Here is a 15,418-nt window from a genome sequence, read left to right as displayed (position 1 = left end):
CTGCCTCACAAAGTATTTGGAGTATAGGATGTGCCTAAATTTCACACCCTTGTCGATATATTTGCCTCTGAGGTTTCTGAGTGAATGCCTACTGGACTGTGATAAACAGCTGGAAATGAAGGTTTCCCATCATTTCCCATCCCATCAACTGAAGAGCGAGTGTATTTTCTGAATCATGTCTGTTGAAAAGGAGTCTCCAAACATTTTCAGGCTGAAGATGTGCTTGGCCACATTTCCTAACTAGATTGCAGGACAAAGTTTTCATTCAATATATTTTGGATCCTATTTCTAGCTCTGTATTATTTTAATCTATGAATGTAAAGCAGGGATTGGTCAAGAGCCAGTAGAGGTAGGCACTAGCCTAGGCCTTTTATATAAGCCAGTACCTCATTAACCCTCACAACCTCGGGAGGCCGATGCCACTATCTTTATGTTAGCCGTGAGGATGAGAGAGTCAGCAAGGTAATAGTCCAGTGTTGTGATGCAAGTGAGTAACAGGTTCAGGATTGGAACCCAGATTTGTGCCACTCCAAGCTTGTTCTCTACATCACTGTCTTCTATCTCACCCTTGTCCAGACTGTCCTCCTTCATCCTGTGACAGGATCTGCATGTGTTAATTGCCATATGTATACCACAGCTTCTTAGCCTTTTGGTGTAAAAGATTTATTGTTTACTTACTTAGAGACCTTGATGTTACACGATGAGATACATATGGGGGGGCTGCTCACAGTGGAATGTGGTACATGGTGGGCAGGTTGTTCAGTGTCCTACCAAGAATTGTCCCAACTGGAGGTCTATGGCAGCCAGCTCCAAGAGTTACCAGTAAGGCTCCTGGATCTTCCCAGGGATCTTCATTTAGTGGTTAGGGATCTCTGATTTAAATATTTAACATCATGAAACTTAGAGATTTGCAAAGAATTAGTTTGTCACACACCTTAGTTCATCCAGGCTTATGTATGTCTTTCACGTCTGTTTCTAAATGGTATTTTTCTGCTATCTATATGATCAGTAATGGATCCACATTGTTGTTGGGTTTTAGAGACCAGACTGAATAAGGTAGATATTTATGCAAGTGAACAATGTTAGCAGAAATGATGAGTAGAATCCTCTTAATGTTTAGGGCAAGTGGGATTCAAAGAATCAAAACAAGATAAACAGTCAGGAGACCAGGACCTCTTGTTGAAACAGAGATGTTGCAAGCAAAATACAGAACAATTGTGATCATGACTTCCCCGTTATGAAACTGCTTGGTCATGAGGACTTTATTATCGATTGGTAGTTTTAAGTGGGTGGTTATAAAAACTCTTATAATCATCTTTTTTGAAATCCAAGGACAGATCTATGCAACTTGATTTAAGCTGTGTACTTTTAATAAAGGCAGCTACATCAAAGCACAGGAGGACCCTTGATAAGTCACAGATGTCTTTGGTCACCTTGCCCTGGTTAGTTGTTAGTAGTAGTTAGTAGTAGATGGGTTATGAGCACATAGATAATTGTACACAGCTTGGCTGGAACCACCATCTTTTTTCTTTCCTCTCATAAAACATTCGCCCCATTCGAAATGGAATTGCTGTAGTCTACCCAACTAGCCTGCCTCTGAGCCTTTCCCCATGCTGCCCCCAGGACACTCTTGTCTACTCTCCCAGTCTGCAGTTGTCCTATTGAAATCCTGCCCACCCGGTGTTGGGTCTGGTCCATGCCACCTTCCACTTCAGGTCTTCCTCAGTCTGTCCCTGTGAACTTAATCTTGATTTTCTGTGTTCTGAGAGAAACTTAAAAAAACTTTTTTTTTTTTGGCATTAATTAAATTTTCTGTCTTGTATTGTAGTTGTTTCTTGTATTTTATTTTCCCCTTAACTAGATTATAAAATCCTCAAAGTTAACAATTCTCTCTTCTCAAACTCTGTATCCTACCAGCATTCAATCAGTACTTTTAAATGCATCTAGACCCTACCATTTGTACACTAAATCAAGTTTGATTGTTTCTGCTGGCCCACATAAACACTCACATGTCATGTACCTAAAAGGAGAGTACAAAATCTACAGATCTTGTAAGCCAGCCTTCCTTTGTGCTAACTTGTTAGGATTCTGGAGCTCCAGAGCTGCTAGAACTCTGACTTTTTAAATTCAAGGGCAGAAAATTAAAATCTCAGTTGAATATCCTTTCTTTCAAATCCTAATTCTGTTCTGAATAATGGAGTTTGGAAAGGTTCCGTTTTTGATCTGCCTCAAATACCTCTACAAGAGTAGGTTTAACCAGCAGAACTAAGCCTCTCATCTTGTTACAATTCTCTACTCCTCCTAATTAAAACATTAATACAACCGGAAGTTCTTTTACATTGGGCCTTGAATGCTCTCCGAATTGCTACCTTTTATAGAGACCTCCTGAAAATGTTAGTTTAGAAAGGGAAAAGAATAAATCAGGAAACTGGATGGCTGGTGGTATTCAAAGGAAATATAGTTTGCTTGGTTACAAAGCTGAACTTTGAGAGACTAAGTATGACCTTGAATGCAGTGTACTATATAAACATTCCTAATGTTGTACTGTACAAACAGTGTTATCTTCTGAACTTTTTACTGTGAAATAATTCTAGGTACATGGGAAATTATAGAATAGTAGAGAGGTCTCAGGTACCTTTCCATTTGTCCCAATGCTTATGTCTTACAGAATGGTATAATTATAGTAGAATATCGAAACCACAAAATTGAAGTTGGTGAAATATGTGTCTCATTTTATCCATGTACGTGGATTTGTGTAACCACCATCAAAACCAGGATCCAGACTCCCACCACCACAGACATCCCTGTTCTCTCCTTTAAAGTCACACTACACACACACACAAGCACCCTAACCCCAGAGAGATGCTCATCTGTTCTCCATCTCTATCATTTTGTCCATTCAGTCATGCTATAGAAATGGATTCATATAGTATGTGTCACCTTCTGATCAGCTGTATTCACGTAGCATACCACCCTTCACATCCATTCAGGTGTTATCAATAGTATGTTCCTTTTATTGCTGATAAGCATTTAGGATTTCTTTTTAATTTTACTTGGTTTGTTTTCTTACTACTACTGCTTTTATCAAAAAGTTGGGGCGCCTGGGTGGCTCAGTAGGTTGGGGCCTCTGCCTTCGGCTCAGGTCATCATCCCAGGGTCCTGGGATCGAGCCCCACATCGGGCTCTCTGCTTATCAGGGAGCCTGCTTCCCTCCTTTCTCTCTCTCTCTGCCTGCCTCTCTGCCTACTTGTGATCTCTGTCTGACAAATAAATAAATAAAATCTTTAAAAAAAAAAAGTGTTCCCTAGGCTATTATTCAGATGGCAAAAACCATGAAGTTCTAGAGCTCTGGACACCAAGAACTCTGCGTGACTGGTGACATCTGAGCCACCTGGGACCCTGTCCTCCTTACTCTGGCTGAATTGAATTATTGCCCCAACTCCACCTTCTGGCCATGGGGTACAGCACTCCCTGAAGTTGACTAAAGCCCCCACAGTTGATGTTACCTTCTAGAGAAAAGACAGATAACAGAGCATAATGTAAATGACATAATTGTAGATACTAAACATGTAAATAAACATAAAATAATTGCACGGGGCCCGGGGATGGACCATGAGGTGTGTATTGGGGAAGAGATAACCTATTTCAGATGCAGTGAGCAAGGGGTACCTGAGCCGTGTTTCAGCACAGACTTGAGGCAAGCAGGGAGTCTTATGGAGGCTGGGCTTGAATTCACTGAACAGAGAGAGCAGCAAGGGTGAGGGGCCTGGGGCAGAATAAGCTTGGTGTTTTCCTGGAAGGGTGAGGCCCGCAACTCAGGAAATAAGCACAGGCAGAGGCAGGCCAAGGATTCCAGCACTGTGTTAATTCTTGGTGTCCCCGCACAAGTGTCCAGGCAGTTTGAGACTCTAAAAATCTCAGATTTCTTTACAGGGCAATCCACAAATCTCACAATTAAGTCTCACCATTAATGGAATACATTGTGTGTGTGTGTGTGTGTGTGTGTGTATACACACACATATAAGCGAGTGTTTGCCACTGTAGAGTGGTATTTGGGTCCTTGCTCCCAAATACTCCTCTTAATTAACAGCACACAAAAAGCATAAATAGGGACACCTGGGTGACTCAGTCGGTTAAGCAGCTGTCCTCAGCTCAGGTCATGACCTCAGGGTCCTGCGATGGAGATGGAGTCCCATGGGGGCTGGGCTCAGTGGGGAGTTTGCTTCTCCCTCTTCCTCTGCTCCTCCCCTTCTCAAATAAATAAATAAATAAATATCTTGTTTTTAAAAAAGAAAAGCATAAGTAATTGGAAGGTAAGTTACTGATATTAATCCATGCCAATTACTTTAAGTATCTTAATGATCTTTAACGAGGAATCTATACTCAAATGATAACCTGTGCCTCACTTGGGGCACCATGAAGCTTCTCCCATAAATGTGATATTTGCATGCTTGTTTTATCTCACTCTATAGTTGATCTGAATCTTATATATCTTCATATCACCTACTACAAAATTCAGCACCTTGGTTTTAGGAGGAGGTTAGTTAATGTTAAGAAGAATTCAGTATATTTAAGGGGTTTTGTTTGTTTAAAGGATTTTATAAAAAGGAGAAATACACGAGGGCAATGAATACTTAAAGGGGCTGATGTGGACAGTATCTGGGATGGGTCTGCAGTGAGTGTGGTGGAGGGGGCGGTGGAGAGGAGAAGGGCAAACCCAGAAGACAAATGAGACCACCTTACAGGTTTCCTGGGAACCCCATCATATCAGAACACAGAAATCTCCTCCTTACAGAAACCTTCAAATGTGGATCAAAACAGGATTTGCTCTGTATCTCTGAATAACCCCTGCCCTCTCCAAATGTTGACCCAAGCAATTCACGTCATTTTGAAATTGGAGCATTTGGCCTCTCCATTCCCTTTTCTACTTTGTGAGTGCCTCGTTCACCATATGACTCTTGGGAAACCATCAAGACTCTTGAATTAGCAAGGGTCACCTGTGTACGTCCGTGACCATTCTCTGCATCAGGACAAGGAACCCAAAGAGAGTAACAGAACAGGAATTCCTGTGATTGTAGCTTCTCTGCTTTTCAACTGCTGCAGACATGAGTTCTAAATAACACACCATCATCTGCCAGCAAAGCCCTGCATGGCCAGCCATTCTGTCATTGCTGTGAGTTCCGGTGCTGTGGAGGGGGTAACAGGCACCACCAGCTGCCCCCTTTGTGCCTTCAATACTCTGGTATCACTGGTAGGCAGACAGATTCAACCATGACTGGATTCTTTTTCCCTTTCAAAGCAAGGGTGTCCAAGCTCACTTTGATGTGCCTCTCCCATCCTCATAGTTAATAGAGTATTGGACGTTTTTCCTTCTCTCTCTCTGTCTTCCAACACATGGAAAGTTCCTTCAGGGTGTCACTGTGTCTTAAATTTCGACCACCTGTAGTACACAGGTATAGAGTTGATGCTTTGTCCTTATGTGCAGACCTGGAATATGAAATCACTTTCTGATATTAGGGGGAAAAGTAATACTTGAAAAATATACTAAAACCGTTTTTAAAAACATTCCCAGATCAAGAATGTTTACATGGTCCAATACGAAAGAGAACTAAAGAGAAAAATGCAGTCCATTATTTATGATGCAAATCGAAGAGGAGTGGCTAATGAAGTATGTCTGGGACAATGTGAAGAAAAAAGAAAAATTGCTGAAGATAAACTGAATAATCTTCGGGTAAAACTGACAGTACTATTGCAGAAACTCCGCCTGGTAAGTAACAAAATTTGGAGTAGTGGAAATATACTTTGTGGAGAGAGCACTGAGCTACTTCCTCTCCTGCCCTCGTCATCCACTTACGGGCTTTGGACGGGTCACTTTATGTAGCCCTTATTCTCCCTACAGGAATATTGAAATCGTAAGTAAATGAATTTCGAAAGTATATATGAGAACATCTTTTAAAGGTCTGTTATTTTTTTCTCTTACAAAAATCAGAACCTTTGCTTGTGCTTTTGGTAGAGTTTAATGAACCCTGTCCCCTCAATAGTGTATTTTCAGTAGGATTTTTTTCTAACTTTATCAGACAGCAAAATATTTTAAATTTTATCTCAACACATAATTAAGAATGGACTATTCTCATCTCCGAGGAGAGGTTAGAGAGGTCAGGAAACAATTGTGTGAGTATGCTGTTCATCTTGTTTGGATAGACGAACACATACAGAACAGGGCTCCTGTGATGGTTTGGGCTAATGAGGGAAGGTCCATCTTCTCTCTACAGCATATAGAAATTCAGGATGGAATACATAAAAAATTAAAATATGTGTGGCCATAGTTGAAGAGTCTTTCCGTAGATGGCAGAAATAAATTGAGAAATCAACAGTGAGCCTAGGAAGTACATGGTGTTTTGTACTCAGACATAGGCCCTGAGCCTGGGACACGAGATAGGGCCTTCTTGGGCCTTGCAAGGTGAGAGGGCAGGAGCTGAGTGCCCCACAGAGAGCCCTGACTGAATGGAGGGTTACCTTGCCCAGGAAGGGGGATTGGGGAGAGACCAGGAAATGCACACACATCAGGATAGGATGTGATAAACATGGGCTTTGAAGCCAGGCCACCTGGGTTCCAGTCAGCTGTGAACATTTCAAGGTGGATCCATTCCTCCTTCACAAAACATACATCTTTTGGGTTCCTTGGGATTTCCTTTATATTATTAAATACAAAATGAAACTCAGAAAACATTTTTTGCTTAATTTAAGTATACAGCCAAAAAATATACTACCCCCCCACCGCACCCCCCCCCACTGTGGGTAGCCTAGGCAACAGTTCTTGTGGTTCTTGTGGATGTAAAGGGTGGCAAATATTTTTACGTGTGAAAGATCTGATGTGGAGCCTGGCACTGTGGTACAGTTTCAGCAACGATGGTTGTTTTAAAACAAAAACTCGAGAGACCAAAGACATTCTATGTCATAAAAATCAAATACTACTCTCTATCAAAAAAGTTCATACGGGGCATCTGGGTGGCTCAGTCAGTGAAGCATCTGCCTTTGGCCTAGGTCATGATCCCAGGGTCCTGGGATCGAGCCTTGCTTTAGGCTCCCTGCTCGGCAGAGAGCCTGCTTCTCCCTCTCTCTCTCTGCCCATCTCCCCTCCTGCTTATGCCATCTCTCCCTCTCTCTCTCTCTTAAATGATTAAATTTTTTAAAAAATTCATAAAAATTATTGGTTTTAAAAATAATAAATCTATGTGTGGTGAGGAGAAAAACATGAAAGAATGATTTACTCTTCTTTCTTTGCCAAATCCCTGGGTTTCCCACACAGTAGCCAGAGTAATTCTTCTTCTTCTTTTTTTTTAAAAGAGCACTTTATTTTTTTTTTAAGATTTTATTTCTTTATTTGACAGGCAGAGATCACAAGTAGGCACAGAAGCAGGCAGAGAGAGAGGAGGAAGTAGGCTCCCTGCTGAGCAGAGAGCCTGACGAGGGGCTCCATCCCATAACCCTGGGATCATGACGTGAGCTGAAGGCAGAGGCTTTAATCCGCTGAGCCATCCAGGTGCCCCAGCCAGAGTAATTCTACTAATTTGTTTTAGTCACAAAGTTTAAAGGAGGCAAAGAGGCTTGAGCCCGTAGAATATATGAAATGCTTCGTCTGGTATCACTGGAGAGGTACTCAAAAGATTCCTTGCCCAAATAGATTTACTTTCCTCCTTGACTTGAAATTTCGATTTCCACTGCCTCTGAACACCAGAACAATTGCACTGGCGTAGAGTAGACACAAGAGACGAGGTGGCCCCAAAGCTGAGGGACTGAGCAGGCCCATGAAGAGGCTGAGGGACCGAGCAGGCCAGCCTGAAGTCCTGGAAGGAAGCCTGGTTTGCCAGGCATAGAGCAGAGCCAAAGGATTAGACTCGGCCTAACAGACAGAGAGCTGTCAGGGTCAGAAGGGGTCACGTAGGGCATTCCTCAGGGCCAGGGACTATTTGAAAATCTAGGTGAACATGACTATCAGGTGAGTTTATCTCTAGGGACGGGGCCCCAGTCCAAAGCTGGGACTCAGTATAGTCCGGCCTTATCCGAAGCCTAGGGCAGAGGGGCTGAGCACAGTTTATGGGACCAGGGGAGCCATGGAGAAGCTAGGAGGGTGGTGTCAGACACTGACTGGGAATAATCATAAAACTGGAATTGTTTCTGAAAGGTCCTTTCTAAAAAATTCTCTTATCCATCAGCGCAAGTTGGAGAACAGGCTGAGCCCATGGCTCGGCTTGAGGGAGTGAGATTTAAGTCTGTGAAGAGCGAGCGTTTGTCCCGCTGTTCATGGATTAAGCAGCTCAGGGAAGGACAGTATGAAATTGCCCAAACAGAGAACTGGGGAAAAGGAGAGAAAAAAAGATAGATGAGGGCAGCAAGCCCAGGGCTGGGGGAAAAGATGCTGCAGAGGGAAAAGGAGTGACAGAGAAGTCAAAATCTTCTTACTCATCTGTTTTTCATATAAGGCTAAAGATCATGAACTTAGGCTTCTTGCTAAGTGGGGAGTCTGTTTCTCCCTCTGCCTGCCACTCCTCCTGTTTGTGCACGCTCTCTTTTTCTCTCTCTGTCTCTCTGACAAATAAATAAAATCTTTAAAAGAATAAAAAAAATTTTTTTTAAATGGGGAGACAAGAGCCTATAACAGAGAAGGACGCGATGGAGGCAGGTGGCTTTAGGAATATGACAAGTAATTAAATAGAAGGAAAAGTAGGGGCGCCTGGATGGCTCAGTCGTTAAGTGTCTGCCTTTGGCTCAGGTCATGATCCCAGGGTGCTGGGATCAAGCCCCACATTGGGCTCCCTGCTCAGCAGGAGTCCTGCTTCTCCCTCTCCCACTCCCTCTGCTTGTGTTGCCTCTCTCCCTGTCTCTCTCAGTCTCTCTGTCAAATAAATAAGATATTTAAAAAAAATAAAAATAAATAAATAGAAGGAAAGCCGGTTGAACTAACCTCCACTAAGGAAGGGAAAAAAAAAAAAAATGATCCAAGTTCCTAACCACTTGTGAACATAAAATGAGGTTAAAGGTGAAAACATATTAAAAGACAAAAGGCATTATTCCAGGGTGGGTTTTGGTGCTACAGGAACCCTAGGGAAGACTGTTCCAAGGCCGCCAGATTACAGGGGTGCAGCTTCCCAGCCTGCTCTGATCGTTGATTCTCTTTTCCAGGGCAGTCCAGCAGGAGACCTGGAACAGATTGACAGGTACTTAGAAGCTTTGCTTCAAGAAGATAATCCCCCTTTCCAGAACGCTTTAAATAAAGTGACTGCAGATGCAGGACATGGTCTCCGTTTTGAAAGGAACAGAGAGTCAAAATCAGAAGTCAGAAAAGATAATCCCTTTTAAAAATGCTAATAAGACGAAGATTCTTTTCAAAACGTGTTTCCCCTTGTACTCGTTAGTATACCGTTTGTTTTGTTTAATCCTGAGGGGATTGTGAACTTTAGAAATAGAGACTGATTTACAATTGACACATTCGCCATCCAGTTCCCCTAACTCTTCCTGTTGCGGCAGGAACTGTTCCCGGAGTTCTCCAGTTCCTACGTAATATACCGAGAAAGGTGGAGATGTCCGTTAGGCTTAAATTCTGTTTTCACTAGAAGACTATAATAACTAGGAAATCATGGCTTTCAAAATCAGTGTACAAAGGACTACAGAATCACCTCCTCTTAAAACTTATTTTGAAACGGAAAGGCCATGTGCCCTTTCTCCATGACAGCCAATACTCAGTAAAGCAGAAAATAGAAATCCTCAAAAACTGTAAGATATAATTTATATGATAATTCTGTCGTTGAGTTGTAGTACAAGTACACGTCTTCTACATATCATGTGAATGCGTATTACACATATGTAAGGATTGTTTTTGTATTTTCCTGGGTAACTGATTATTTTTATTTGTTTAGAAGGTGTCTGCCATTTTGGACAAAAGCAATAAAGCATTTAATATTTGTGGAATTGTATAATTTTAATTTTACATACATACACACAGTACAAAAATCCAGAATGTGTGAGATGGGATATGGTGGGGAGTCTTCACCCCATCTGTCTGTAGACAGTTACTCCTCTCCAGAGGTATGCTTTTACCCGTTACTCATGCATCCATCCAAAAACTGTACATAAAACGGTATAAGTCATTATACAGGTATAAATATAAACATAATGGCATCCAAAGGATTCTGTTGATTTTTGCAGTTAATATACCTTCACAATCATTCCATATCAGGATCAGTACAGGGAAAGCCTCTTCATCTTTCCCTGCTCCTTATTGTTCTGTTCTGTGGACATACTAGAATTTCTTTCATTATTCTCTTATCGATGGTCCCTTAGATTTTTTTTCCATTCTTTTGGGTTTATATGTGCAGATCTCTGTAACTATGTTTATTTCACACACTTGCAGGTATATGTTAAATAAATCCCAGAAGATGAATTGCTGCATCAGAGGACATATACATTTTATTATTAATAGATAGTTCCCAGTAGTACTGCATAAAAATTTTGTTAATATACATTCCCACAGCAACATATGAATGCCTGTTTCCTCACACCTTCAGCTACCCGGTGAATTATAAAACTATTTTTTATCTTGCTGACCCAAGTGGGTGAAAAGTAGTATATCCTTGTAGTTTTAATATATATATCTTGTGCTGTATGTAAGATTGAGCATCTTTTCATGTTTAAAATGTATTTGAATTTTTAAATTTGGCTTTTCCCCCCATTTTTCTATTTGGTGGGTTTTTTTTTTTTTTTAAAGATTTTATGTATTTATTTGAGATAGCTGGGGTGGGGGGTATGTGTAAAGGGAGAGGGAGGAACATACTCGAAGTTGGGAAGAGAGCTCAACGCAGGGATCAATCCCAGGCCCCTGGGATCATGACCTGAGCCGAAGGTAGATGCTTGCTTAACTGACTGAGCCACCCAGGTGACCTGGTGGTATGTATTTTCTTACCAATTTATAGGAACTATTTTTGTATTAGGGAAATTATGTTTTTTATATTATATGTGTTACAGCTATTTTCTTCTAATTTTTTATTGAAAAAAAAGTTATGGTGTTTTGAGCCATATGGGACTAAAAAATTGTGGGAGGGTTAATTTACTTTTCTTTATACCTTCTGGTTTTGAGTCATATTTAGAGAGGACATTCTAATGCTAAAACTATAAAGAAATTTTGCTTTGTTATAATGACTTTAAACATTATATTGTTAAATCTTTGATTCACCTAGAATTTATTTGGGTGAACAGAGTAAGCTAAAAATCTAACTGTTTGTGTTTCCAGATAGATACAGTATTGTCCCCAAACTATTCATCAAATAACCAATCTCTTCCCCACTGATCTGCAGTGGCACAGTTACAGCATCTTAAATTCCTATTTACATTTGGGCCAAGTTCTAAAAAAAAAATTAGTTTTCATTGATTGTTTCAACTTTTCTCATGTTGGACCCATATTGTTTTGGTAGGTGTATTCAATAATTTTATATTTCAGAATTTTCTTTTGTATGTTTGCATATTTATTTCTTATCCAGACTTAGAATTATCTGTTTCAGTCAATACTTACCCCTCAAACTTTATTTGCATTTTGTTTGGTGTATGGTGGTATAATAGATTAAGGTAGAATTGCCTTTTTTTAATTACCAAGTCTTTCTACCCAAGACCAAAATATGGTTTTCTTTATAGGTGCCCTGTATTAGCATTTTAAATATTTCTTCAGATCCATCCAGCACATTCTAGTTAAATTTATTGTAATTTAGATTTATCCTTGACCTTTTAGAAATGAAGTCTCTTCCCCATTATCTTATAGCAGGTTAATGTTTTATATAGCAAGATTCCGGAGTTTGGGATATCAATATTGTATCCAATATAAGAATCCTTTCACTATTTGTAATAGTTTTAAATATTTTTCTGTATCAGCAAGTAATCATTTTGCAGATTTTTTTTTTAAAAAGGATCGTTTACATGAAGAAACAGTTTCTGGATCTCAGGTCTTTGTATTCTTGATTTATCCAAAAATCTTCCTTCCATAAGGGATCTCCTTGGCCCCTTGAAAACTTCCATTACTTTTCTCTTCCATCATCACCAGCCATTCTTTTCTTAATTTAAAAATTGGTGATTAATAAATGTTAACGGTGAAAAGAAGTCAGTGCCTCTGAGCATCCTTCTGGCAGACATTTCAAAGGAGTCTGCATAGGGACTTCCCCAGAGAATGGTCTTTGAAGATCCTAACAGGATAGTTCTCATATTCCTACCAGGACTGATTCCCCATTAGCTCATCATCTTTCTTTCTTTCTTTCTTTCTTTCTTTCTTTCTTTCTTTCTTTTCTTAAAGATTTTATTTATTTGAGAGAGAGAGAGAGAGAGCATGTAAGGGGTGAGGGGCAGAGGGAGAAGCCGGCTCCCTGATGAGCAGAGGGCCTGATGTGGGACTTGATCCTGGGACTCCAGGATCATGACCCGAGCCGAAGGCAGTTGCTTAACCAACTGAGCCACCCAGGTGCCCCAGCTCATCATCTTTCTTTATCCTCCACATAAGGAATCTCATCTACTCTAATGGTTCCAAGTGATACTTCCAAATGAATGAGTTCCACATTTCTATAATCTTATTGAACACCATTATTTAACTGTAATTATGGATTCAAAATTCTTCTATTTGAAGTCTACATTGGTATGTTTGAAACATAATTAATCCTGTATCCCCTAACCACCCCACCTCCTGTCAAGGTGCTTCATTTAGGCTCCAAATGTTCTTAGGGAACCTGGGGTTTTAAATAGGTAATCAGGTAGGACTAAGGAATAGGGACTAAGATAGAAACCAGACTTAGGAACTGAGTCATTACGAGAATTGAAGAAAAAATGGAGTAAGGTTAGGAGAGGAGAACCATGCTTGGGACCAGATGACCCCAGGTCAAAAATAAGGGAATTCTGTTAACTCCTACATACGGTTGGCAGCAAGATGGCTTGAGGACCACACAGGACAATTAATTTCCAGTTCTGGACCATGGATATAGTTTCCAGGTTCATTCACTCCGTTTTCAAGTCCTTTGTGATAGGGGCTTGACTCTCAGACAAGATTAGCTTGGGAACTGGAGTGGGACAAAACTGGCAGGCAGAAGGTATGGGTAGAAGTGGACTTAAGAGACAGAAAAGACAAGGAACAACAAAAAAAAAAAAGGGAAAAAAGGTAAGAACAATGAAGAAGACACAACTTGATATGTCCTATGTCCCTTTATCTATAGACCACACTTTTCTGCTTACTACTTCAACGCTTTTACTACTACAAACATGGTTATCTTTCCCCATTTCCCTCTTCTGTACATAGATCTCCTTTACATTTTAACAGTACTCAGGATGTGTAAATTTTCTGTGGTTTAAAATTTTTTTCGCCTAAATTTATCTTCATAATATTTAGGTATGAAAAGACAAGTATTCTTGTTACTGTTTTACAGATAGGAACTCTGAGCCTCTAATATTTCAGTGCAGTAAGTGCAAACAAAGCCTCAAGCCCGGGCTTCCTCATTGCAACTCAGAGTTCCTTCCATGAGACCCCACCCCACGTTGTAGGCATAATTTATGGCTGACAATATGGCAAAGATTACTCTTTCTAAAATATTGCCTCTGCCCTTCACAGAAAACTGTATCTCTGAGTGGCAGTAAATGCAATCCCATCAGTCACAATAAATGACCTAGTCTTAAAACTGTACAGAGGAGTTAATCTCACTGGCTTTCTATTCTTATTTAGCCTATAGCTATAAGAGGTTTAGAGTCGCTCTCTAAAGGCATATGTTAGCCTCCAGTTTTAGTGAAGAGTGAGGAAGCAAATTGGTAGGGAACTTACATGAAAACAACCTGAGAAGAAGCTGCAGACTGTGAATCACGATGGGAAATAGCGAATCTGAAGCTGGTGGTCAGACAGCAGTTTCTGCTAAAGAGACCTATGTGTGGTACAGAAAATTTATGAGGGAATATCCATCCGGCCTGCAAACACTGCATGAATTTAAGACACTCTTGGGTCTGCAGGGTCTGAATCCAAAGGCCAATCAACATGTTGATCAAGTCTATAATACCTTTGACATGAACAAGGTAAGACCTTTACTTTTTATTTGGCTGTGGTTCTGTATTCTCCCCTTTTTGAAAATTTGAAATAGCCTGAGGTAAAACGTGTGCATCTCACTGAATTAGGAACTCTTCAGAGAACCCACAGCTTGTAGGTAAGTGAGTCATTAAACACATTTAGCTACTGACGGCATGAAAGTAATTGGGAACTAGCCTCTCCGCCCTTGGAAATGTTCTGCATGTAGGGAGTTATTTTAAAACCAAATTAAATCTCGGCATGGAATTCTAATGCTATCGTTTAAACAAATCTAATAAGTGCAGATTGATTTACAAAGACTGTTTTCAAAGTATTTAATGCGTTGGTGACATTTTATAGAAAAGCAAATTACAGGAATCTGCTTTAAAAAGTGTGATTGCATCTAGATTGGCAGGTAAAATCAATACAAATTCGCCAACATGTTGTTTGTACTCAGAAGCTGGAATGCTGGAATACTTTTTCATATATAACCATTTTAGTTGGGGGAAAAAATTTAGTTTTAAATTCAGATAAATTTTAGTTTCTAAAGATTATGACTCAACTATTGTCTTGAATTCACTCATTCCTGAGGAATTGCAGCACATTGAATTTTCAAGACTTCTAAAGATACAAAGATGAGGGGGGAAAAAAATAGGGAATAGAAAAAAAAATAAGCCAAAAAAGTAACAATCTCACCTAGCAGGATGAAATTCTTCTTGCCTAATTTTCCTTGTACATTTCAGTTATTTTTCACCGGTACATTTCAAAATGGGCTGATGCCATCTAGAAAGAAAGGGAAAGGGGAAATATTACTCATTGAATGATAGATGACTTTAGAAGGCTGTGTGTGAGAAGAGATGAGAAAGAAGTGATAAATCAACACAATTAAAACGATTGGCTGTCCATTGAGATGTGTGGAGTCTAGCACAGCCCTTTGAGGGCCTTTTGGCTAAGATCATGTGTGAGTACCTTTTTCAAATCAAAACAAAAAACAAAATAACAAACCAAACAGCAGATGACTTAAAAAGAGGTACCAGCGAGAAACTGGGGAAAATTAAACCTGTATAATATTAACAACTATTTTTTTTCAATTTATTTATTTTCAGAAAAACAATATTCATTATTTTTTCACCACACCCAGTGCTCCATGCAAGCCGTGCCCTCTATAATACCCACCACCTGGTACCCCAACCTCCCACCCCCCCGCCACTTCAAACCCCTCATTTGTTTTTCAGAGTCCATAGTCTCTCATGGTTCACCTCCCCTTCCAATTTACCCAAATTCCCTTCTCCTCTCTAACGCCCCTTGTCCTCCATGCTATTTGTTATGCTCCACAAATAAGTG

General features: G+C 40.2%; 2 protein-coding genes across 3 annotated transcripts in view; both read left to right on the top strand.

Annotated features, from left to right (window-relative positions):
* Window positions 1-9,360, top strand: part of MORC1 (MORC family CW-type zinc finger 1) — a 187,187-nt gene extending 177,827 nt beyond the window's left edge. Inside the window, exons 29-30 of the mRNA XM_044254799.1 lie at window positions 5,573-5,767; window positions 9,184-9,360. Of these exons, the coding sequence (XP_044110734.1) occupies window positions 5,573-5,767; window positions 9,184-9,360 (372 nt within the window). The remainder of the gene's footprint in view (window positions 1-5,572; window positions 5,768-9,183) is intronic.
* A 4,486-nt stretch (window positions 9,361-13,846) lies between these two features.
* Window positions 13,847-15,418, top strand: part of GUCA1C (guanylate cyclase activator 1C) — a 30,548-nt gene continuing 28,976 nt past the window's right edge. For both annotated transcript variants that reach the window (XM_044255034.1, XM_044255035.1), the window contains exon 1: window positions 13,847-14,085. In XM_044255034.1, the coding sequence (XP_044110969.1) occupies window positions 13,882-14,085 (204 nt within the window). In that variant the 5' untranslated portion in view covers window positions 13,847-13,881. The remainder of the gene's footprint in view (window positions 14,086-15,418) is intronic.

This window comes from Neovison vison, chromosome 6 (genome assembly GCF_020171115.1).
Source record: "Neovison vison isolate M4711 chromosome 6, ASM_NN_V1, whole genome shotgun sequence".
NCBI lineage: Eukaryota > Metazoa > Chordata > Mammalia > Carnivora > Mustelidae > Neogale > Neogale vison.
The sequence above is the reverse complement of the archived record's forward strand: the minus strand, read 5'-3'. Positions and strand labels throughout refer to the sequence as shown.